The 26841-nt window shown below is 39.6% G+C and overlaps 1 protein-coding gene across 1 annotated transcript; it reads left to right on the forward strand.

The window, feature by feature from the left end:
- The first annotated feature begins 296 nt into the window (after positions 1–296).
- On the forward strand, positions 297–26594 carry cunh1orf94 (chromosome unknown C1orf94 homolog). The gene is made up of 6 exons (XM_062962615.1): positions 297–807; positions 6683–7350; positions 8985–9154; positions 12534–12608; positions 22642–22826; positions 26174–26594. The coding sequence occupies exons 1-6, from the start codon at positions 530–532 to the stop codon at positions 26247–26249; spliced, it is 1452 nt and encodes a 483-aa protein (XP_062818685.1). The 5' UTR covers positions 297–529; the 3' UTR covers positions 26250–26594.
- The last annotated feature ends 247 nt before the right edge of the window (positions 26595–26841 follow it).

Here is a 26841-nt window from a genome sequence, read left to right on the forward strand (position 1 = left end):
GGTTACAAGCCAGCTGTGCCACAGCCCAGCCTTCCAACCAGACTAGAGATGGTCCTTTGGTTTCAAGTTTTGATCAAAAATTTTGGGACTAGGATATTCTTGACCTAACAACTCTGTATGTTTATACACACAAGAGCAAGCAAAAAGAAAGAAAGAAAGAAAAAATGCTTCTGATGGCAACATCTTTCCAGGTGATGTGTTCCAGATGTACCAGTTGGAGGAAGGAGAGCAAGATGTTTCTTCTTCAGCATCCTTGAGAGCAAGCAATGTCTCCTCTTCCTTCTGTTGCTGTTAACGTTTGAGGGTCTCCTACAGTTGTTATTCTTTATGTCAGTTAAGTTACCATGTCGCAAGGGTTCTATGGTTACTTAGTTACCAGAGTTTGTTTCCATATGCTCCATTCTGTACCACCTGCTTTAAAATAAGAAAGAAAAGAAGGCAAGCAACATATGTATCGCAGGAAGGTGTGTGGACACCCTTCCTCTTCGTTTATTCGATTTTCATTCTAGTCATTAGTGGGCAAGATAGGATGCTGACAAGTAGGAGCAGCCTTCAGTGCTCAACCGTCAACCCCAAGGGCTCTTTCCCATTAGGCCCTTTCCCAAGACACATCTGGATCCATCACAATACGCCTCAGGACAGTTTGGACAAAGCTTGCCATGAGATCTGGAAGAGAGTCCAAGGTCTCCCGGAGGAACTCCAACCCAGGTCCTCATCACCACTTCTCCAGCTGAGCTGCCACCCCATCCCATCTTCAGAGGCCCTCCGAGAGGACAGCAGTAGCACCAGCAGCAGCTCCCAAAAGGAGTGAGTACAAGGCTTTTACTCTTGTTTGGTTGTGTATATTTCTAACTTCTAAAAGGTCTATCTGAATGGTTGGGGATGGAGACAATGGATCCATAAGAAAGCAGAGGTTGTAGTTTAGTTATTTTACCAATTAGTGGTCAGGACTCCACATACACAAGGTAGTCTATCTATCTATCTATCTATCTATCTATCTATCTATCTATCTATCTATCTATCTCATCTATCTCATCTATCTATCTATCTATCTATCTATCTATCTATCTATCTATCTATCTCATCTATCTATCTATCTATCTATATCATCTATCTATCTATCTATCTATCTATCTATCTATCTATCTATCTATCATTCTATATCATCTATCATCTATCTATCATCTGTCTATCTATCTATCTATCTCATCTATCTATGATCTATCTATGATCTATCTATCATCTATCTATCTATCTATCTATCTATCTATCTATCTATCTATCTCATCTATCTATCTATCTATCTATCTATCTATCTATCTATCTATCTATCTATCTCATCTATCTATCTATCTATCTATCTATCTATCTATCTATCTATCTATCTATCTACATCTATCTATCTATCTATCTATCTATAATCTATCTATCAATTAATCAAAAATTATTTTCTCCCTGTAGCCCCCGGTGGCACAGTGTGTAAAAGCACTGAGCTGCTGAACTTGCAGACCGAAAGGTCCCAGGTTCAAATTCCGGGAGCAGAGTGAGCGCCCGCTGTTAGCTCCAGCTTCTGCCAACCTAGCAGTTCAAAAACATGCAAATGTGAGTAGATCAATAGGTACTCCGGCGGGAAAGTAACGGCGCTCCATGCAGTCATGCCAGTGGCCACATGACCCTGGAGGTGTCTACGGACAACGCCGGCTCTTCGGCTTAGAAATGGAGATGAGCACCAAACCCCAGAGTCAGACACGACTGGACTTAACGTCAGGGGAAACCTTTACCTTTACTTTACTCTTTTCTCCCTAAAGATAATTCATTCCTTTGACTTCATCCCACTTAATTATTGTTGGAAAATGCTTGTCTTCAAGTCACTTCTGATCACAAAGATCATCTTCCTCCATCTAGATTCCATAATAATATCAACTTGAAGGCTAGAATAGTAAATGCATCTGTTTATTGATATACAGTAGAGTCTCACTTATCCAACATAAACGGGTCGGCAGAATGTTGGATAAGTGAATATGTTGGATAATAAGGAGAGATTAAGAAAAAGCCTATTAAACATCAAAATAGGTTATGATTTTACAAATTAAGCACCAAAACATCATGTTATACAACAAATCTGACAGAAAAAGTAGTTCATTACACATTAATGCTATGTAGTAATTACTGTATTTATGAATTTAGCACCAAAATATCACAATGCATTGAAAACATTGACCACAAAAAAGCGTTGGATAATCCAGAACGTTGGATAAGTGAGACTCTACTGTATTGATATATCAATATATATTTGCTGATTTGCATTCTAGTTGCAAAATTTAACTCCTGAAAATGTAAATAATGGGTTTAAGTAGCATTAAATATAACACACAAAGCTGTGTGTATTGTTGAATGTGCATGTGCATTCAAGTCAACCTATTACAACCCTGAGGTTGACTTTCACATACAAATGACGTCAGTTTTATACATTATATACGCTCCTTGTAAAAAGACAATTTCTTTAAAAAACTATGGGACCAACAAATGAGTTGAGCTGAGGATGTAATCTTGTTGGTTTCCAAATAATATTGGATTTCATTGCCCAGAGTTCCTCTCTAGGCTTGTGCTTCGGATGTCATAAATTTCTTCGAATGTCTAGCGTATCCGAATGAGTTTCCGACATGGACGCGTGCATCGGAAGCAACGTTTAGATTTTGAACTATATTAAGTTTGGATGTATGACTCAGCTAACTGGAATCCTCATTATTGGAGCTACACATTGGGATTACTGTCTAGGGATGATGGGAACTACAATTCAACAACATCTGGGGGACTTTGTTGTTCTTTAATCTCAGCTGAAAAGGGCCAAAGAGGCAGACAAAGATGGAAAAGAGCTTGACAGTTAAATGACAGCATCTTCCAACTTTAAAATAGTGAAACATCAACACTGATAGAGAAAAAAGCAACAGAAATGCTCCTTTTGTGGTTTGGAGGAGAGAATAAAATACAAAGCCACACAAAATGCCCCGGGTTGAGAAAAGCAAATCTTTGTTGTTTGTTCAAAAGCTTCCAGTGCCATTTCAAATTGGACTCGGAGCAGCCCATTTGCATAAGTCAATATGTTAAAATAATTAAAGGCCGCCGGATCAAGCCGAAAGGGCACAAGGTATAATCTTGGTCCCAAATGTTACCGGAGATGACAAACCGAACAGACACCTTCCTTCCATCCTTTGGCAGGCAAGTGTGGGCTGAGATCTCCAATCTGTTTGTGTTGAGGGCTGTAATGACCCGAAGGTGTCCGCAAGGGAAATATAAAATGACACGATAACATCCTTGCCATTTTCTTCATTGAGATTTAATCTTATGCATCAGTGGAGACTGGCTAAGAATATCCTATCTCACCCTTTGCCTCACCCCTAAATTTGGCAGGTTGTGCCACATCCCATTTTTTCTTCACCATCCGATAGGGTTCCTGACCAAATATCCCAATTTTTTTTCCTTACCCGTTTCAATAAAAATCCAACTGCCTTGCAGAAATCATGCTAGGAGAGAGGATTAAACTAGCGTTTGAGACCACTTTAACTGCGATGTCTCAATGCTATGGAATCCTGGGATTTGTAGTTTTATGGTGCATCAGTACTCTTTGGCAGAGAAGGATAGTAAAGGTAAAGGTTTCCCTTGATGTTAAGTCCAGTCGTGTCCAACTCTGGGTGTTGGTGCTCATCTCTATTTCTAAGCCAAAGAGCCAGCGTTGTCCGTAGACACCTCCAAGGTCATGACTGTGTGGAGTGCCATTAACTTCCCGCTGGAGCAGTACCTATTGATCTACTCACATTGGCATGTTTTTGAGCTGGTAGGTTGGCACAAGCTGGGGCTAACAGCGGGTGCTCACTCCGTTCCCCGGATTCGAACCTGCAACCTTTTGGACTTCAAGTTCAACAACTCAGAGCTTTAACAGACTGTGACACATGGATAAAGATAGTATAAAACTACAACTCCTGTGATTTTATAGCATTGAGCAATAGCATTTTAAACAATGTCAAACTACATTAATTCCACAATGTAGATCAGGCATGGCCAAACGTCGGCCCTCCAGGTGTTTTGGACTTCAACTCCCACAATTCCTAACAGCCGGTAGATAAATAGGTACAGCTCTGGCGGGAAGGTAATGGCATTCCATGCAGTCATGCCAGCCACATCACCGTGGAGGTGTCTATGGACGACACCAGCTCTTCGTCTTAGGAATGGAGATGAGCACCAACCCCCAGAGTCGGACATGACTGGACTTAATGTCAAGGGAAAACCTTTATCTTTACCTCTACCATAGAGAACCTCATTTGACAATGCCAGTGATGATCTGCAATTTTGATAATCCCAGAAGTAGGAGAGGAGTATTGACGACCCACAACAATGACAACCACATCTGACTAACCATAAGTTGGGCAAAAGTTCTGTTTTTCTTGTTGACCATGCACACCTTTGACCATTTTGCATCACTTGTTTTCTACTTATGTAACTCAACCATTGCTTTGTCTCACGAATCAGCAATTTTTTTTACAGAGCCTTTGAATGAAATAAACGAAAGCAAATGGAATGATCTGTTCAATTTACCAAATAATAAAGGCTGTTCTAATGACACAGTGATGCCATAATTAGAGATAATTAAGTAATATGCAGTTTACTCAGAAATCTGGCACGTTATTGATATGTATAGATATTAGATAAGGACGTATGTAGTGCCTGCTTCTAACGCCATCTGTTCCGTTCCTCAGAGCTTGCAAGAAAGTAAGTAAAGAAAAAGCAAACCGTCTTTATGCTGTTAATGGTAATTGGCAGTGAACGATAAAGCGGGATTGGCGTGCCGGAGAAGTTCTTGTTTGTGTTTCCAGATGGTGTAGTTTTCCAAACCCTGACTGGGGCTCCTTAGGTTTTTCCTCAAAGATCTTACAAGCAAAGGATCAATCTAGTTGGGAACACTTGGCTGTCCCTCTTTCGTAGCGGATAACTTTGATGCATTTGATCGAGTAATTGTTTTGGCGGTGTTCTGCATACTGAGGGTTAATTATTGCTTAGTATACGCCACAATAGTACTGTAACACCCCTAGGCAGCGCGAACACTGGGAACCAACACAGAGGCCAATATACAATCTAATATCTTTATTAAAGCAATAAAAGTTTCAAACAAATATAAGCAGAGTGGATAGTCAAACAGTTGACCTTTTAGAAAAGATCAGAATTAGTCCAAAGAATGAAAGTTATATGTCCAATATTAGAGTCCAAAGTCCAAAATCCAATAACCGAAACACACTCAAACCTATTGGAAGTTTGAGTGGGGAAAGGAGCAAAGTTCCTTAGGAAAGTACTTGAAATAATAGTCCAGAACCAGGGTTCAAGGCAAGGCAAGGCAGTTCTGAATTCCTATCAAAAAAGGAGCCACTCCCTTCCATGAGTAGAGTGGCAAACAGTGAGAGCACAGGAGAATCTAAAAGAAGTACCAACCCTTCTATTTTCTATACCATAGTGCCACAGCTGGCCTTTCTAAATGACTGGATGGGAAAATGGCAGCAACAAAATAGTCTTGGTCAGCCCCTGAGGTAGCATTACTGCTTTCCCCTTTCTGTGGAATTGTTATACCTCAACCAGCCATGGCTTCAGAGCCTGATCAAGAGCTGAATTCGGACACAGATGAGGTGTATTATGACTTTTCACCCAGTTCGGAGAAACCTTTGCAGCTCCAGGTGCCTGGAGAAATCAGCCAGGAAGAGCAGTTAATTGGAAGGGAGTCTCCCTTGTCTGGGCCAGATGTTCTCAGCTCGCCCGAGAATGCGGGTTTTAATCAGAGAGAATTTCTGAATCGTGAGAGAAGTGTTAAATAAGGCCTTCATAGAAGTCAACGTCTGGCATCCCAAGGGGATAATGGTTAGAGTTCCCATGGGAACTTTTTGGGAGTATTGCTCTCCATATTTGGGATTCAGTTTAGGATCCAGAAAAGCGTTTTGCACTGTAGATTCCTTGAGGTGTCAACGTTGCTTTCTTGGTTTCTCTGTTTCTAGCTCCAGTTTCAAAGCCAAGTATTTCCAGTTCCAGTTTCAGTCGGGCTGAGCTGAGTAGACCTTGATTTTACTCCGGTTGTTATTTTCTTTTTCCTGTTTCAAGTTTTTTCTCCGCTTTCACAACTTTGCTGCCTTGATCACTACGAAGTATTGCTTGTGGATTGAACTCTGTTTCCTGCCAGCCTTGTTTCCTTGTTGCAATTAATGGACTTTGATTGCTTGGGAGAACTAATGAGTTCTCATTGTGGATTATAATATCGGACCTTTTATTTTACCCATCTGGAATCATTATTGACTTTTCAGAAAGAACCATTTTCTCCTCAAACTCTATAACTATTTTCATCTGGGTTTATATTCGCTTTAATAAAGATATTAAATGTTATATTGACTCCTGTCTGGTTTTAGAGTGCTCACGCTGCCTTGGGGTGTAACAGGAATGACCCTTGATTTATCCACAGATCATATCAAAAGGCATGAGTTTGGTCCCCAAACTGGCCCTTGACTCATACTTGAGGTCGACCTATACACAAGTATATGCAGTAATTATAATGAACCCGGAGTGTCATCTATAGTAGAGATTTCAAAATAGTAGAGGTTGTATGAGTCCATACAAATGGTCCCTCTTTTTCTCCCCCTCTTTCATGCAGATCTTTGGAAAGCAGCATTTGCAAAGATGAAATATCCCTGCTAGTTGAGCAAGAATATTTGAGCCTCACCCAGGAGAATGCAGCCGACCTGGAGGCACAAAGATCCGATGATGAGAAGGTGCCCTCAGCTGCTCCATGCAATGCTTCAAATAACAATCTCACCGTGGCTTCTGATGAAGACCAGGCACTGGAGGAGAGGGATGCGATGGAGAATGTCTACAGAGCCCTCACCGGGAACAAAAGAGAGGTGAAACTGAGATCGATCTGTGATGCTCAGCTCTCTACCAACTCTACCGTCACAGGCATCTTGCTCCCTGCGAAACTGATCTACAAGAATACCAAAAGTACAGAAAGTGGGAACAGCAACCCCGTGAGTTCCAACGCTCAGATTGCCAAGCTCTTGGCCCAATTCCCTTTGAAACGTGTGGAGGCCGTCAAAAGCATGGACAACAAGGGGATGACTGAAGAAACCAAGTCAATCAAGGACATCCTTCAGAATAACGTCTTTGGGTCTGCACCCCACAAGGAGAACCTCATGAGATCGTCGTCCATCATGACAATGGTGGAAAGTCAAGGATCTGGGCACAAGAAGCAACTTCCCGTGTTTGCCAAAATCTGTTCAAAAAACGAGCCTGAACTGGTTGCTGATGGGCTCTGCCTAAGTCATGGTAAGGGTTGTTGATGGAATTGTCCTCTTCCCAATCCATATCATACAGCCTTGAATGATTGGTCTCTTTGTATCCTCTTACCTTGGATTTTAAGATAACCTTGGACATTTATTTATTTATTTAAGTATTTAAATTCCACCCCGAAGGGGTCTCAGGGCAGATCACATTGTACACATATAAGGCAAACATTCAATGCCATATACACATAGAACAGAGACAGAGAGAGACACAGAGGCAATTTAAACCTTCTCCAGCTTCCAGATTCCTGAGGGTATGCTCAAAGGGAAGTCAAAGCAGATTACAATGCACATATATATGGCAAACATTCAATGCCGTAGACAGACACAGAGGCAATTTAATATTTTCCAGCTTTTGGCTTCATGAGGATATGCTCAGTTCCAGCCACAGGGGGAGCTGCTGCTTCATCTTCCACTGCGACGGCAACTTCCTCATTCCAACGGCGGCTGGATGATTTTTATGGTGTCATAAATTAGCCTCCCCACGTATAAGTGGTACCTAAACTTCCTACTTGATAGATGCAACTATCTTTTGGGTTGCTTAGGTCAGCAATGAGCAGGGGCTATATTTCATTTTTAATTGTCAGGTGCTCACCCTGACATGGGCTGGCTTTGAACTCATGATCTCTTGGTCAGAGTGATTTATTGCAGCTGGCTGCTAACCAGCCTGCACCACAGCCCGGCCCCTTCCTTTGTTCCAGAAGTTCCTTCCACCCATATTGCCTTCCTTTGGCCAATTTCAGTATACACACCAAGGTCCCAGATCATGCTGGCAAAGCATAAAGGTCTTTAAGGAGCTAGTACACAAGGAGTTATTAGTTATTATGACATCTTCCTCTTAGATCCTTGAAGGAGCCCAAGAGAGTTTAGGATGTTGACTTTGTTTGTCCTGCAATTGGTTGCTGAAGCACAGGCAAACATGTTCTGGCTGAGTCCCATTGGCCTCTGACAGCAAGTTCTACAAGACCAGAAAATACTGGAAGAGTTTGGTGGGCAGTGACGTTGAGTTTGAGAGTTGTAGTTCACCTACATCCAGAGAGCACTGTGGTTTTCAAACAATGATGGATCTGGACCAAACTTGGCATGAATACTCAATATGCCCAAATGTGAACACTGGTGGAGTTTGGAGAAAATACACCTTGACATTTGGGAGTTGTAGTTGTTGGGATTTATAGTTCACCTACAATCAAAGAGCCTCCTGAACTCCACCAATGATAGAATTGGACCAAACTTCCCACACAGAACCCCCATGACGAACACAAAATACTGGAGGGATTTGGGTTCCTAAGACCATAAAAATATGATTTCTGATGATCTTTGGAGAGCCCTCTGAAACCCCCCAGGGGTCCTGACACCCAGGTTGCGAAACACTGAGTTAGAGGGTTGGACTTAGGTCAGGAAGATTTGGGTCTCCAGTCTTTATTCAGTCCTAAAACTTTGGATACTACCCATTTCAACTTCTGTGAGAAAGTTGTGCCAACCAAAGTTATCTGTGCCAATGGCAGGAAGAAAGCTACGTGCAGCTCTTTAGGGAAAAGCTAGAGTAAATGAATGAAACAAGCAACCCTACTCGAACCCTTGCATTGTGTGGGTAATAGTGCCTTGTATTTTTCACAGGACCATCAGGAGCCTTTGATAAGAACAACATTAAGTACAGTGGCAATGTGTTCACCCCACGGTTTCCCTCCACTTCGACCACCACCTCGCTAAAGCAGACCATGTGGCTCAGCCTGAACTACCCTCCGCCGCCTCTTTTTCCAAACCATTCCAACTTCCCTCAATATCAGGTAATGATGATTTGGGTTCGCACCAGGGAGGTGCCTCGGCTTATATTCAGGTCGGCTTATACTCGAGTATATACTGTACATTTTTCTTAACTGAGGAATAATAATAATAATAATAATAATAATAATAATAATAATAATAATAATAATCAGCTGATGACCCAATATGCAGACTGTGCAAGGAAACTGACGAAACCATTGATCATATCCTCAGCTGCTGTAAGAAAATTGCACAGACAGACTACAAACAGAGGCACAACTATGTGGCCCAAATGATTCATTGGAACTTATGCCTCAAGTACCACCTCCCAGCAGCAAAGAACTGGTGGGATCACAAACCTGCAAAAGTATTGGAAAATGAGCACGCAAAGATACTGTGGGACTTCCGAATCCAGACTGACAAAGTTCTGGAACACAACACACCAGACATCACAGTTGTGGAAAGAAAAAAGGTTTGGATCATTGATGTCGCCATCCCAGGTGACAGTCACATTGACGAAAAACAACAGGAAAAACTCAGCCGCTATCAGGACCTCAAGATTGAACTTCAAAGACTCTGGCAGAAACCAGTGCAAGTGGTCCCAATGGTGATCGGCACATTGGGTGCCATGCCAAAAGATCTCAGCCGGCCTTTGGAAACAATAATAGACAAAATTACGATCTGCCAACTGCAAAAGGCCACCCTACTGGGATTTGCACGCATCATCCGAAAATACATCACACAGTCCTAGACACTTGGGAAAAGTTCGACTTGTGATTTTGTGATACGAAACCCAGCATATCGATCTTGTTTGCTGTGACATATAATAATAATAATAATAATAATAATAATAATAATAATAATAATAATAATAATAGCTTTATTTTTTGTATCCTGCCACCATCTCTCCAAGGGGACTCGGGGCGGCTCACATGGGGTAAGGCCCAACAACACAATTAAAACGAAGCTTACATAAAATGCAATTTATAATAAAACAGAATAAAAACAGAACAAAATACATTGTCCCAGTAAGTAATAAGTAGAGAACTTATTCCATCCAGGTCTCCCAATATGACTTTACAGTCAACGCTTGGCAGAAGTCGCACTTGAGAGCCTAGAGACAACATATTAAATTCCACTAAAGTTAAACTTGCAAATGTGGAAGCCTGACCATACTGTCACGTTTTGGATGGATCTTGCCTGATATTCATTAAAGCAAGAAATGTTATATTGGTGGACATAAAAGTGCCTTTCAGTTAGTGAAAAAAATTTAAATTCAAGCAGATGTGCACATAACCAAAACCTCAAATTGGAAGTAAATGTGAAAACAGAAGCCATAACAACAAAACCACGCATACAGCAAAATCGCTAATAAACCAACTCTTCAAAACGCAGAGGGTTTATTACTTCCAGGTTCTGGTTCAGAAGACACTGAGTGGAAAATAAGACAGCACAGCATCATGACCAGAAGGTATTCACAGTAAGAAAGAAATATATTTTGGACCGTGGCAGAGCAACACAGAATCCGAAAACGGAGAAGAGTGGGTTCTTAATTTGCCATTCTGTCCTTTAAAATGATTAATTATCCAAGTCCGTGTTTAATTGCTTTACAAATTGAATGCACCCATGATTGGTACTATTATGGTTGCTAGCATTGTGTGCTTTCCAGCACACAATGGCAATGCTACAGTCGGACATCATTTATTGGGAAAATTCATTCAAAGGGAGTTTGCCATGGCCTTTTCTGAGGCTGAGAGAGCATGACCTGTTCAAATTCACCCAATAGGGTCAGGGACTGGGCATGGATTTGAATCTTGGTCTCTAGATCCTAGTCCAAAGTTCAAACACTACACAACTCTAGCTGTGGCAACAGTAGTGATACTTATATACGAGTTGGTCTCATAAAATATCCAAGAGAGATCATTTTAACGTCTCATGCATGAGGATTTAGGGAGCCCCTGATGGCGCAGCGGGTTAAAGCACTGAGCTGCTGAACTTGTGGACTGAAAGGTTGCAGGTTCGAATCCGGGGGGCGGAATGAGTGCCCACTGTTACCCCAGCTTCTGCCAACCTAAGGTAAAGGTAAAGGTTTCACCTGACGTTAAGTCCAGTCGTGTCTGACTCGATTTCTAAGCTGAAGAGTTGGCGTTGTCCCTAGACACCTCCAAGGTCATGTGGCCATTGGCATGACTGCATGGAACGCTGTTACCTTCCCGCCGGAGCGGTACCTATTGATTTACTCACATTTGCATGTTTTCGAACTGCTAGGTTGGCAGAAGTTGGAGCTAACAGCAGGCACTCACTCCGGTCCCGAGATTTGAACCTGCGACCTTTTGGTCTGCAAGTTCAGCTGCTCAGCGTAGTGCCGTAGTGCAATAATCAATTTAGTACATGTGCAATGACTATGGAATGGCCTCGGATGACAGTTTTTGGATGACATGATTTTAATGCTGAATGTATTTATTATTATTATTGTTGTTGTTATTATTATTATTATTGTTATTATTATTATTATTATTATTATTATTATTATTATTATTATTATTATTATTACATGTATTATTTTACTCTATTATGAAGTTATATGGTGTTTGAGGAATGAAGTTGACCTTATAGGTCTGACTTTTGCAGATTTGATTACTGTATATACTTGAGTATAAGCCTAGCTTTTCAGCCCTTTTTTTAAGACTGAAAAAGCCCCCCTTGGCTTATACTCGGGTGAGGGTCTTGGTTGGCTTATATTTGGGTCAGCTTATACTCGAGAATATATGGTACATTTATTATTTTTCTCTATTATTGTTGCTACTATTACATTTATTTTACTCTATTTTTATTATTGTTATTAATACATTTATTATTTCACTCTGATCTTCTTCTTCTTCTTCTTCTTGAATTTATTATTTTACTCTATTTATTATTACATGTATTATTTTCCTGTATTTATTATTATTATTATTACCTGTATTATTTTACTCTATTATTATTAAAAGGATACATAAGCACATTTACATGGAAGAAGATGAGAATCATGATTTGATCAGAGTTGGACAGTCTTATCTTAAATTTGAGCTTTATGTAAATATTCAAAAACATTTAACCTACGGATGCCTCAGTTAATGTAATTTTATTGGTATCTATTTTTATTTGTGGTAAAATTAGGTGCTTCGGCTTATATTCGAGTCGGCTTATACTCGAGTATATATGGTATTTTAATTTATTTCCAGAAATTGCCGTTATCACAGCAACTCTTCTGGCCAGAGCTTAGGATACCAGTGGAAATTGATACCTTTTTGTCCCTCCAAGTAGCTCTGTTACAGACAACTGAATGAGGCTTAATAAACAGGTTTAAAAGAAGATTAAAACCTCCAGGTCAAATTCTGATTTATATCTTTTTTTATACAGAGCTTGTTCCAGCAAAGAGCACGGATCCCTTTCCAGCAGACGCTACATCCTCAGCTGGGATGCTTTTCCCGACAGGTACAGAGCTGATTGATGCTTATTTATTTACAGTATTTATATTCCGCCTTTCTCACTCCGAAGGGGACTCATGGCGCATTACAATGCACATATATGTGGCAAACATTCAATGCCAATATTAGACATACGACATATATAGACAGACACAGAGGCAATTTAACCTTTTCCAGCTTCCAGCTTCATGTGGGTATGTACGATTCCGGCCACAGGGGGAGCTGCTCCTTCATTGTCCAATTGTGACACCGAGTCCTTGATGGTAGTACTTCCTCATTCCTTTCCGCACGCTGCTGGAAGTTTTTATGGTGTCGTAAATGAGTTAAATTAGCCTCCCAGCATAAAGCGGTATCTAGAATTTTCTACTTAAGAGATGCAACTGTTTTTCAAGCTGCTTAGGTGGGCAGCGAGCTAGGCTATTAATGCTCAGGAGCTCAATCTGACCTGGGCTTCGATCCCATAAATCAGTACTGATTTATGGGATTGAAGCCCGGTTTGCAGAAATACAGTCTCAGCCAAGTTAATTTGGCGAGCAGAAGCTTGGATAAGCAAATATCTTGGATAATAAGGAGGGATTAAGGAAAGGCCTATTAAACATCAAATTAGGTTATGATTTTACAAATTAAGCACCAAAACATCATGTTAGACAACAAATTGGACAGAAAAAGTAGTTCAATACGCAGTAATGTTATGTTGTAATTACTGTATTTATGAATTTCGCACCAAAATATCATGGTATATTGAAAACATTGACTACAAAAATGGCTTGGATAATCCAGAACCTTGGATAAGTGAGGCTTGAATAAATGAAACTCTACTGTACTTCCAAACCATAAACCATGACAGAATCCAACCAATTTGCTTTATTTTTGTGCACTCAACTCCCTCCTCCACTCTAATTCTTTCATTCTGAACAGGAAGACCAGATTTTATTCTACACATTTATTGGTAAATCTTCCCCAAATGGCATTCTCCTCCACCCAGACTGTGCAAATTGAGCAGGTACTGCTATTCCAAAAAGGAGGAGCCCTTTTTGCACCTGCTTGACAGGTGTAATATCCGCGCTAAAGCTGAGAAGCTGCTGAAGAAGAAATGAAAGAGAGAGGTGGAAACCCTAATTCAGTATTAATGCTGAAAACACGGGGATTTCAAAGCCAGGCTTTTGATGCGAAGCACTCGTAGCCTGAGGGGCGATGAAGCTGACAGTTCTGCTTGCTTGCCAACTTTGGATGGCGTGTTTCTTCCTCTCCCGAGTGTGAAGAAATCCAGGCATGTTGGGAAACTGATATCCAAAAGACGCTGAAAATAACCTCTTGCCCGTCCCAAGGAAAGCGGCTCAGAGCAACAATCCCTACAAAGATTCCTAGAGACTTACTAATGCAATCGAATCTATGACCACCCAGGAGGAGTTTGTAGGATGTTTTTAGCAAGAAGGAAATTCTGCAGCAGTGGTTGGTGGCATCCTTGTCGGTGGGCTATAAGGACTATCAAAATATTGCACACTATTAATACTATTGATAGTTCTCACCATAAGTTGCCAAAAGGAAGAAGGTGTAGGCTTGCCATCTGCACTCCAGGAGACTAGGATTCGGGGCAATGGGTTCAAATTACAGGAAAGCATATTCCACCTTGACATTTGGAAAAATTCCTGATTGTAAGAGCTGTTTAGCAGTGGAACTCTCTGCCTCAGAGTGTGTTGGAAGCTACTTCCTTGGAAACGTTTAAACAGAAGCTGGACGGCCAACTCCAACAGAAAGGAGGAAACCATAAAAATGAATAAAATCTGGCTACCAGTATTAAAAAACTCAAAAATCAGAACAGTAAATAAGAAGCAACACTCTGAAAACAGAGTAGTTCCAGACATGAATAAATCAGGGGCAGCTAACGACTCTGAACAAAGGCAGGAAGAAGCCAGGAGATGAAGCCATTCAATGCTAATTTAGGTGATTAACTACAACATTCACACGGGCCTCCAACTGACAAGAGTTCTTCTCTAACCCTGGACTTTCCACAGATATATATAAACCTTCTTTGCTTAGTTTCTCCATACCTCACAACCTCTGAGGATGCCGGCCATAGATGTTTTGGGCCTTCAACTCCCAGAAGTCCTAACGACTGGTCAACTGGTTGGGATTTCTGTGAGTTGTAGACCAAAACATTTGAGGAACCACAGGTTGAGAACCACTGGAACACAGGATATATCCTTCTTCTTGGATGCACAGGTATCCCATCACAACATCACCAGAAGAGCTTGTGATTGCCAGGAGATTGGACAAGCACTTGGGAGATGCTTTGGTCTGTCAGTGGTTCTCAACCTGGGGTCTCCAGATGTTTTTGGCCTTCAACTTCCAGAAATCCTAATGGCTGGTCAACTGGTTGGGATTTCTGGGAGTTGTAGATCAAAACATCTGAGGAACCACAGGTTGAGAATCACTGGAATACAGGATATATCCTTCTTGCTGGTTGCACAGGTATGTCATCACAACATCACCAGAAGTGATTGTCAGGAGGTTGGAAAAGCACTTGGAAACTGCTTTGGTCTATGTCAGTGGTTCTCAACCCGGGGTCTCCAGATGTTTATGGCCTTCAACTCCCAGAAATCCTAACGGGTGGTCAACTGGTTGGGATTTCTGGGAGTTGTAGACCAAAACATCTGAGGAACCACAGGTTGGGAACCACTGGAATATAGGATATATCCTTCTTCTTGGATGCACAAGTATCCCATCACAACATCACCAGAAGAGCTTGTGATTACCAGGAGATTGGACAAGCACTTGGGAGCTGCTTTGGTCTATGTCAGTGGTTCTCAACCTGGGGTCTCCAGATGTTTTTGGCCTTCAACTCCCAGAAATCCTAACGGGTGGTCAACTGGTTGGGATTTCTGGGAGTTGTAGATCAAAACACCTGGGGACCCACATGTTATGAACCACTGATCCAGAGAAACTCTGGTTGTCAACTTTTACTGGATATTGACCTTAGCATCACTCTGAAGGATCTACAGATACTTTGAGAAGTCTTATGTCTAGGAACCTCTAGGTCAATGGTTCTCAGCCTGGGGTCCCCAGATGTTTTTGGCCTTCAACTCCCAGAAATCCTAACGGCTGGTCAACTGGCTGGGATTTCTGGGAGTTTAGACCAAAACATCTGAGAAACCACCGGTTGAGAACCACTGGTCTATGTCAATAGAGGGCAAGGTGAGGATCCAGCAGGACCTCACCTTGCATTGGTTCCAACATGGCATCTCCCAGAACAAATTATAGCAAATGTTGGCTGGGTCTCCAGCTTTAGTGGCCAATATAGACTCGCCAGTACTTGGTTGTATGTATACAAATAAGTAGAATGTTGACAATTCTTTTTTTAAGCTGTCAGTTTGATTGGATTTTTCAATTTTTGCGGCAAGCGTGAATGTAAGCATGTTGATAACAATACCTGTGAGGCTAACACACTAGCCTAGCAAACTAATTGGACTAATTGTGAAGGGAGTGGGAGTCGAGATTTTTTGAAAAATAAATTAAACTCATAGAGGCTAAAGAAAAATGAACGAGAAGAGGAGAGAAAGAATCAACAACCCAAACCCTTTGTTAAACAAAGGGCCGGGAAAGTAAATAGCACAAATGACATTTGTCAACAATAAATAAAGAGAAGACGAGGTGCCCAAACTCATACGATTGAGGGAGGAGAACAAATCTAACCAAGCAAAGGCATGCAGATCCACAAACTGTCAAATCAATGTCAACCAATAAAAAAGATTAAAGATTAAGAGAGAGAAAATAATTGGAGAGAAAAATGAAACTCCAAAATGTCAAACAATTACATAAAAAGGTAAGGCCAAAGCCGTAAATCATTAGTTTAGTGTTTCTTCCTACAATCAAAGAGCATTCGGAACTCCACCAATGATGGAATTGAACCAAACTTGGCACACAGAACTCCCATGACCAACAGGAAATATTGGAAAAGTTTGGTGGGCATTGACTTTGAGTTTGGGAGTTGTAGTTCACCTACATCCAGAAAGAAGTGTGGACTCAGACAATAATAGATCTCGACCAAACTTGGCACAAATATTCAATATGCCCAAATTTGAACACTGGTGGAGTTTGTGGAAAATAGACCTTGACATTTGGGAGTTGTAGTTGCTGGGATTTATAGTTCACCTACAATCAAAGAGCATTCGGAACACCAACGATGGAATCGAACCAAACTTGGCACACAGAATTCCCATGACCAACAGGAAATATTGGAAAAGTTTGGTGGGCATTGACTTTGAGTTTGGGAGTTGTAGTTCACCTACATCCAGAGAGCACTGTGGACTCAAACAATGATGGATCTGGATCCAACTTGACACAAGTACTCAATATGCCCAAATGTGAACACTGGTGGAGTTTGGGGAAAATAGACCTTGACATTTGGGAGTTGTAGTTTCTGGGATTTATAGTTCACCTTTAATCAAAGAGCATTCAGAACGCCACCAACAACGGAATCGAACCAAACTTGGCACACAGAATTCCCATGACCAACAGGAAATATTGGAAGAGTTTGCTGGGCATTGACCTTGAGTTTGGGAGTTGTAGTTCACCTACATTCAGAAATTGCTTTGCTTTGCTTTGCTTTGTTGTTTTTGCTCTGATTTTATACTGTTGTGTCCGGGCATGGCCCCATGTAAGCCGCCCCGAGTCCCTTCGGGGAGATGGGGCGGGGTATAAGAATAAAGTTATTATTATTATTATTATTATTATTATTATTATTATTATTATTATTAAAGCAGTGTGGACGCAGACAATAATGGATCTCGACCAAACTTGGCACAAATATTCAATATGCCCAAATTTGAACACTGGTGGAGTTTGGGGAAAATAGGCCTTGACATTTGAGAGTTGTAGTTGCTGGGATTTATAGTTCATCTACAATCGAAGAGCGCCTTGAATCCAACCAGCGATCGAATTGGGCCAAATTTCCCACACAGAAACCCCACGATCAACAGAAAACATTGGTCTTTGGTGACCCCTCTGAACCAGGGGTCCGGACCCCCAGGTTGAGGAACACTGCTCTAGTGGGATGGATTCAGCCACTGTGTCTCACCCAACAACATTTCTTTATTTGTTTATTTACTACATTTATACCCCACCCTCTCTCACCCCGAAGGGGACTCAGAGCGGCTTACAAGTTTTATGTACATACAATATATTATATTATTAGCAGAGCACAATATCAGCATTATATATTACTATAATATAATAATAATAATAATAACTTTATTTTTATACCCTGCCCCATCTCCCCAAGGGGACTCGGGGTGGCTTACATGGGGCCAAGCCCAGGCAACAAACAATATAAAACTCAGCAATAAAAACAAATAATAAACAACTAAAATCACATATACCAATAAACAATAAACACACTTTAATAAAAAACCTGGGTTGGCTCCTAAAAAGGGTAGTGGGCCAGAAAAGTTTTATACAGTACAGAATAGGAAAGAGGTACGTACTATATTGTACTATACCAATATACTATAATATTATTAGTAATATTACATCTATATATATAAAAGAGTGATGGCATCACGGCGACCCACAAAACAACAAAACTACAGGCCCCCCAACCTCGAAATTTGACAACACAACCCATCATCCACGCCTCTAGGTTGATACAACAAAAAGAAAAGAAAAATAAAGTCCTAATTAGAGAGAGAGGAATAATTGCTTTTATCCAATTGCTGCCAGTTAGAAGGCTAAGCTCCTCCAACTTGGTCTCCTAGCAACCCAATTAAAAAAATAATAAAAAACACTAAAAAATTAATACAATAAAATACTATAATAACAGAAAATGACTAAAAATAATACAAGAAAATAATAAAATATAATAAATAAAAATATAACTTACAATAAAATTAATAAAAAAATGCAAATAACGTCAAATAAAAATTACACAACAATTTTTAACCAATACCACCACCACTTTGCCACAGCAACGCGTGGCCGGGCATAGCTAGTGTAATATATAATATATAATTAATATTATTATATTATACAATATTATTACATTGTATTATTATTATTATTATTATTATTATTATTATTAGCCGCCCTGAGTCCCCTATTGGGTCAGAAGGGCAGGATAGAAATACTGTAATAAATAAATAAATATTGTATTGTATTACATTATAATGTAATGCAGGAGTCCCCAAACTAAGGCCCGGGGGCCGGATGCGGCCCTCCGAGGTCATTTACCTGGCCCCCGCCCTCAGTTTTATAATATAATATATTGTATATACGTATAGTATTGATAATAATATTATAATGTAATACAATATAACACTAATAATAATACCATATAATAATATTAATTATATATTCTATATTACATATAATATTACTAATAATATTACAGTATAGTGGTATAGTTCAATATAGTAATATATAATGCTAATATTGTGCTATGCTAATAATATAATATATTGTATGTACATATAATTTGTAAGCCGCTCTGAGTCCCCTTTGGGGTGAGAAGGGTGTGATACAAATGTAGTAAATAAATGCAGTAAATAATAAATAAATAAATAAATTTTAGACTTAGGCTCACTCAAAGTCTGAAATGACTTGAAGGCACACAACAAGAACAACAACCCTAATTAACTTGACTATCTCATTGGCCAGAAGCAGGACCAAACATCCCATTGAAATCCTGATAAATGTATGTTGGTTAAAGTTGTTTTTATTTTTAAATATTGTATTGTTCTTTCGTTGTTGTTGTTGTTGTTGTTGTTGTTTTTGCACTACAAATAAGACATATGCAGTGTGCATCGGAATTTGATTGTATTTTTTTTCAAATGATAATCCGGCCCCTCAACAGTCTGAAGGATTGTGGACCGGCCCTCGGCTTAAAAAGTTTGAGGACCCCTGATGTAATGCTTCAACTGGTGGGAGAAATCCCTGATGTTCTAACATATTCCTGCTCTGGAAGCCTCCCATTCCTGCCTAAGATAAATGACTTTGGGAAGCAAATCCACCTGCTCTGCATCTTGCAGTGAAACAAGAGCTTCTATTTTAAGCTGCTTTGGAAAGAAAGGGGAATGCATTGGATGGGCTGCAAGAAGATGAACGGTGACAATAAACGGCATGGGGCTTAAGAGGGAGTTGTGTTTGCTGTCCCCAAAGAAAGATGCAATGTGGCCAGGATCCTATACCTTTCAACACCGAAGATTAGTTTGGCCCTAACGAAAGCCAGAGCATGGAGGCTTCCATCACATGGCGAGCAGGAGGGAAAATAAAACATATTAATGAGACGAGGAGCTATAGCATGGCCGGATGGAGACGATGTGGGATTTTTTTTTTAAGCTAGAAAGAATATAGGCTGTACCAGATATACAGAATTGTGTGCTACAATAAGGCAAGGGAGCCTGATAAAAAATACCGTATATACTCGAGTATAAGCCGACCCGAATATAAGCCGAGGCACCTAATTTTACCACAAAAAACCTGGGAACAATGCACTTAAGAGGAGAACCTTTAGAGAACTTTGTCAAGGAATGGCAACCAATGATCCAACATTTCAATGTAAAATTAATCTAAAAATGTACATAGAGGAAGCTAATAGACTGAAGGCAAGGAGGAAACGGATATAAATTTGGATATTATAATATTACTAGCTGTGCCCGGCCACGCGTTGCTGTGGTGAAGTATGGTGGTATGGGAAATAAAGTATTGAGGAATTGTATATTGTATATTGATAATCTTATATTATCTGCTTAGAGCTGGATTATATGAGGCCCCTTCTTCACAGCTGTATAAAATTCACACTGAAGTGGATTATATGGCAGTGTGGAGTCAAGATAATCCAGTGCAAAGCAGATAATATAAGATTATAAATGGGTTATATAGCTGAGTGGAAGGGCCTTGAGTCTACACTGCCATATAATCCAGTTCAAATCTGATAATCTGTGGAAGAAGCCTAAGTGAGGCCTAAATCTGCCTGTCCCCTAACTGAACCCTGGCTGTCCCTTGGCTGAGTTGGTTGCTAGGAGACCAAGTGGGTAGAGATTAGCCCTCTAAACTGGCAGCAATTGGATGAAAACAATTATTGCTCTCCCTCTAATTAGGACTTTATTTTTCTTTTCTTTTTGTTGTATCAACCTAGAGGCATGGATGATGGGTTGTGTTGTCTAATTTCGAGGTTGGGGGGCCTGTAGTTTTGTTGTTTATATATATAGATTATATATACTATACAAATAGAAGCCTGTGACCCCTTATTGTAAATATATTGTCTAAGAAATGATTATGAAAGACTAATAGATGAAAGTATTGCACTGTATGCAACAAACACCTGCAATGTATGTATATTTGAATGAGTGAAAATAAATAAACATTATATTAAAAAAAAACCTGGGAAAACATTGACTCCAGTATAAGCCGAGAGAAATAAAAATAGATACAGCAGAGTCTCACTTATCCAAGTTAAACGGGCCGGCAGAAGCTTGGATAAGCGAATATCTTGGATAATAAGGATTAAGGAAAAGCCTATTAAACATCAAATTAGGTTATGATTTTACAAATTAAGCACCAAAACTTCATGTTATACAACAAATCTGACAGAAAAAGTAGTTCAATACGCAGTAATGTTATGTTGTAATTACTGTATTTATGAATTTAGCACCAAAATATCATGATATATTGAAAACATTGACTACAAAAATGGCTTGGATTATCCAGAGGTTTGGATAAGCGAGGCTTGGATAAGTGAGACTCTACTGTACCAATAAAATTACATTCATTGAGGCATCATCATGTAGAGGTTATATAAACTTTGTCATACTGACTTCTGGGGGTGATAGCTGTAGATATGGATATTTAGACTCAAAGCATCATATGATGTCCTACCCTGTTTCCCCGAAAATAATACAGTGTCTTATGTTAATTTTTGCTCCCAAAGATGCGCTAGGTCTTATTTTCAGGGGATGTCCTGAAGAAGGGGATGTTTCATGAAGAAGAATTCACATTTATGGTTGAATTTTTTAAAAATGAAGATTTAATATCTACTATACAGTAGTTGTCATCAGAAACCAGCATAACCAAACTGTGCATCCTTTCAAGAATTTCTATATTATATTTTATTGCTATACTGTTTTTAAATTACTGTTTTACATTTCTGTTCATATGTAAATTTATGTTGTTGTTGGGCTTGTCCCTGTGTAAGCTGCCCTGAGTCCCTTCTAGGAGATGGAGGTGGGATACAAGAATAAAGTTATGATTATATTACAGTAGAGTCTCACTTATCCAACACTCACTTATCCAACGTTCTGGATTATCCAACGCATTTTTGTAGTCAATGTTTTTAATATATCGTGATATTTTGGTGCTAAATTTGTAAATACAGTAATTACTGCATAGCATTAATGTGTAATGAACTACTTTTTCTGTCAAATTTGTTGTATAACATGATGTTTTGGTGCTTAATTTGTAAAATCATAATCTATTTTGATGTTTAATAGGCTTTTTCTTAATCTCTCCTTATTATCCAACATATTCGCTTATCCAACATTCTGCCGGCCCGTTTATGTTGGATAAGTGAGACTCTGCTGTATTATTATTTCTTGTTACTACCTTTATTTCCATGTACAACAATCTATGGTATGTACATTTACCGATCCTGCATGCTTCCAAACAAAAACTTTGCTAGGTCTTACTTTCGGGGGAGGCCTTATATTTAGCAATTCAGCAAAACCTTTACTAGGTCTTATTTTCTGGGGAGGTCTTATTTTCAGGGAAACAGGGTATCATTTGGCCTAGTGTCTCCTCTTGCCATTGTGATAACAAACTCCCAAAACATACTCTTTAGATGCTTCTAAAGTTATCATCTACTTCTAAGCTTCTGAAAGGCATCTGCATAACTATCGTTGGAAACTAGGACTTTTCACCAGAAAAGGGTTTTGGTTTGATTGATAAAAATGTGTCCTTATGTGCCTAAGAAATGAGGTCCTCAGAACATCCCATCCAGTCCAAATCCTTCTTTGAAACGCCTCTAATCTCTCCTTTCCTACACCCCATAGGTGACTCCATACAATCCTCAGCAAATCTTCCGCTCACCTTACACACCAGTACTTAGCTACATCCCACTGGTTCAGCCTGGCTTCTCCTATCAACAGAGGAACCCAACCAAGCCATCAAATAGTGTGCGGGATCCTCAAGCAATGGCAGGTGATGGGCCCCAGTTTCCATTTTCTCCTTCTTATGGGTAAGTGCACTTAGTAGAAGTTCAGGCTCATCTTGATATAGAGGTCCAGGTCTATGAAGAATTCAGAGACATCGCCATGTTAGTCTGAAATATCAGCTTGCAAAGGGATCTTCTAGCACCTTAGAGCAAGGGTCCTCAAACTTTTAAAGCAGAGGGCCAGTCCACAATCCTTCAGATTGTTGAGGGGCCGAATTATCATTTGGAAAAAAAAAAACGAACGAATTCCTATGCATAGTGCACATATCTTATTTGTAGTGCAAAACAACAACAATAACAATGAAAGACCAATACAATATTTAAAAATGAAAATAATTTTATTTATTTATTTATTTACTTACAGTATTTATATTCCGCCCTTCTCACCCCGAAGGGGACTCAGGGTGGATTACAATGAACACATATATGGCAAACATTCAATGCCAACAGACAAACAACATTCAGTTTTAGACAGACACAGAGGCATTTTTAACATCTTTCCAGCTTCACAATTCCAGCCACAGGGGGAGCTGTTGCTTCACCGTCCATTGGTGGCTGTTCTTCCTCTTCTTTTCCTCGTGAGCAGTTTTATGGTGTTGTAGATTAGATAAATTGGCCTCCCGCATAAAGCGTACCTAAATTTTCCCTACTTGACAGATGCAACTGTCTTTCGGGGTTGCATAGGTCAACAGCAAGCCGGGGCTATTTTTTTTTTTTTATGGTCGGAGGCTTAACCCGACCCGGGCTTCGAACTCATGACCTCTCGGTCAGTAGTGATTTATAGCAGCTGGTTACTAGCCAGCTGCACCACAGCCCGGCCTCAACATATGGGGCCGGGCTGCTGGTTATGTTGGTTATGTTAACCAACATAAACCTATCAGGATTTCAATAGGAAGTGTGGGCCTGCTTCTGGCCAATGAGATAGTCAGGTTAATTAGGATTGTTGTTGTTGTTGTTGTTGTGTGTCTTCAAGTCAATTCAGACATTGGGCGAGCCTAAGTCCAAAATTATTTATTTATTCATTTACTACATTTATTTACTACATTGATATCCCACCCTTCTCACCCCGAAGGGAACTCAGAGCAGCTGTATGTACATACAATATATTATATTATTAGCATAGCACAATATTAGCATTATATTTTACTATATTGAACTATACCACTATACTGTCATATTATATGTAATATTTAACATATAATTAATATTATTATATGGTATTATTATTAGTATTATATTGTATGAAATGATGATATTATTATCAATATCATATGTATATACAATATATTATATTATTAAAACTGATATAAAAATATTATATTATAAATGAAGGCAGGGGCCAGGTAAATGACCTTGGAGAGCCGCATCCGGCCCCCGGGCCTTAGTTTGGGGACCCCTGCCTTAGAGAGTGAAAGAAAGTTCTTGGTAGCATAAAAGTTCCATAGATCTACACTGTGGAATGAATGGAGTTTGAAACCACTTTAACTGCCATGGCACAGTGCTATGGAATCATGGGTGTTGTAGTTTTACAAGGAGGTTAGCTTTTGTAAACATTCTCCATGTAGTCATGCTGGCCACATGACCTTGGAGGCATCTAAGGAGGCTCTTTGGCTTAGAGATGGAGATGAGCAACAACCCCCAGAGTAGGACATGACTAGACTTAATGTCAATGGAAAACCTTTACTTTTGCCTTTTGTAAAACTACGACCCCCATGCTAAAGAGTGCAGGTGTCCCACCAAACGATGCATCCCATGATTTCATAGCATTTCTCCATGACATCTAAAGTTGTGTTAAATTGCACTGATTTGACAGCATAGATATTCCCATCATCTACTTCCTCAGGTGTACCAATAGCTGAGGCTTCACTTACCTGCATCTGATAAAATTTATCCTGTCTGGGAATTTTCTAGGTCCTCCAGGTAATTCTATGGTATACTTCTACCAGAAGTTATTGTAGTCTCGTTGGAGGACCTACCCATAATTTCCTTTATTTTATTTATTTATTTATTATTTAAACTCATATGCCGCCACTCCCCTAGGGCTCGGGGCGGCTTACAAGAAAGGCTAAAATCTAACAATTTAAAAACACCTTTAAAAAACCTCTTAAAAACATTCCCCCAGGGCTCGGAGTGGCTTACAAAAACAAGCTAAAATCTAAGCAATTTAAAAACAGCAATAACGGAGATCAAAAGCCTGCTGAAACAACCAGACTACACTCAGAAATATAGTCTCTAAAAATATTGGGTTCGTACCATATTCCAGAGAGCAGACAACTTCCTTAGGTGTACCAATACCTGAGGCTTCACTTACCTGCATCTGATAAAATTTATCCTGTCTAGGAATTTTCTAGGTCCTCCAGGTGACTCTATGGTATACTTCTGCCAAAAGTTATTGTAGTCTCGCTGGAGGACCTACTCATAATTTCCTTCAATCAGACTACACTCAGGAATGAAGCCTCTAAAAATATTGGTTTCGTACCGCATTCCAGAGAGCAGACAACTTCCTCTGGTGTACCAATACCTGAGGCTTCACTTGCCTGCATCTGATAAAATTTATCCTGTCTAGGAATTTTCTAGGTCCTCCAGGTAATTCTATGGTATACTTCTGCCAGAAGTTATTGTAGTCTCGCTGGAGGACCTACCATAATTTCCTTCAACCAGACTACACTCAGAAATGTAGTCTCTAAAAATTTTGGGTTCGTACCGTATTCCAGAGAGCAGACAACGTCCTCGGGTGTACCAATAGCTGAGGCTTCACTTACCTGCATCTGATAAAATCTATCCTGTCTAGGAATTTTCTAGATCCTCCATGTGATTCTATAGTATATTTCTGCCAATAGTTATTGTAGTCTCACTGGAGGACCTACCCATAATTTCGTATCGTATTCCATAGAGCAAACAAAAATTGTGAAGGATATGTGATGGATGAAGAGATGGAAATGTGTTAAGAATTGTACATAATACATGCAAAATAGTGCTGGTATATAGTTTAATAATTCCAAAAAGTTTGACTATTAGCATCATTTGGAGTCCTATTTTGATTGGGCAATATTTTTGTGATAGAGACATCTAGATTGTCATCTCTAGAGCCATAATTTTAGAAAGCAAGACTATTTTAAAATTGCACTGAATTTATTGATAATTTGTTTGGTTTCTTGCCCACGTTGAGTGCAATGAACACTAGGCAATGTCCATGTCTTCTCACAACAATTCTATGGTAGGTCAAGCTCATAAACGTGTCCAAGGTTTACACAATGGCTTGATTATTAGATGAATATGAAATTTTCATCAATGAATAATGTAGTTGCTTCTTGAATTATTTTTCAACTTACTCAATAATGTTCATTTCAATCTGTTGGTTTTCTTTTCAGATTCACATCGACCACGGCAGGACCTGTCCGGACCAATCCTTATTTCTCTTCGAATGGAGGTGGCAACAGTTTTTAAGATCTTCTATCACTTTTTGGCATTTACTCGAATATTTAAACATCACTGAGAAAACTATGAAATTATCTCCTAAATCATTTACTCTGAAATCAAGCAAATCAGGTCTGCCTTCCTCGGTGTAAATTTGCCATTAAGAGAAAAGCGAGTTAGCAGTTTATTAAAAAAAAGCAGAATTTTATTTAGTGGAAATAGATGGGACACTAGAATACTTTTTTAAAAAAAAACAGGCATTTTTTAAAATTCATGTGTGTGAGAGAGATAAAAAAGGAGAGTTTTATTTATGACGAATACCTGTTCTGCTTAAAATTGAATTTTGCTGTAATAAAGATGAGTGATATAGAAGAATTCCTGTTGGAAATTTTGTTTATTTCTCTTGGAAGTGATAACTCTCGTCAGGACCGAAAAGCAAGATTAACTCCAAGTCTGGCGACATACCTCTGTCCCATCTTTGGCTCTCATATTTCTTATCAGAGGGGAGAAATAGAGAAATATATGCACAAAAGTGTTAGAGCAAGGGCAGAGAAATGCTGCAGTATTTCAGTATTTTTCTCGATGGTCTGGTAAAGCCAAGTTTATGTCAGGACAAACTCAC

Source organism: Anolis carolinensis, unplaced genomic scaffold (genome assembly GCF_035594765.1).
Source record: "Anolis carolinensis isolate JA03-04 unplaced genomic scaffold, rAnoCar3.1.pri scaffold_10, whole genome shotgun sequence".
Taxonomy (NCBI): domain Eukaryota; kingdom Metazoa; phylum Chordata; class Lepidosauria; order Squamata; family Dactyloidae; genus Anolis; species Anolis carolinensis.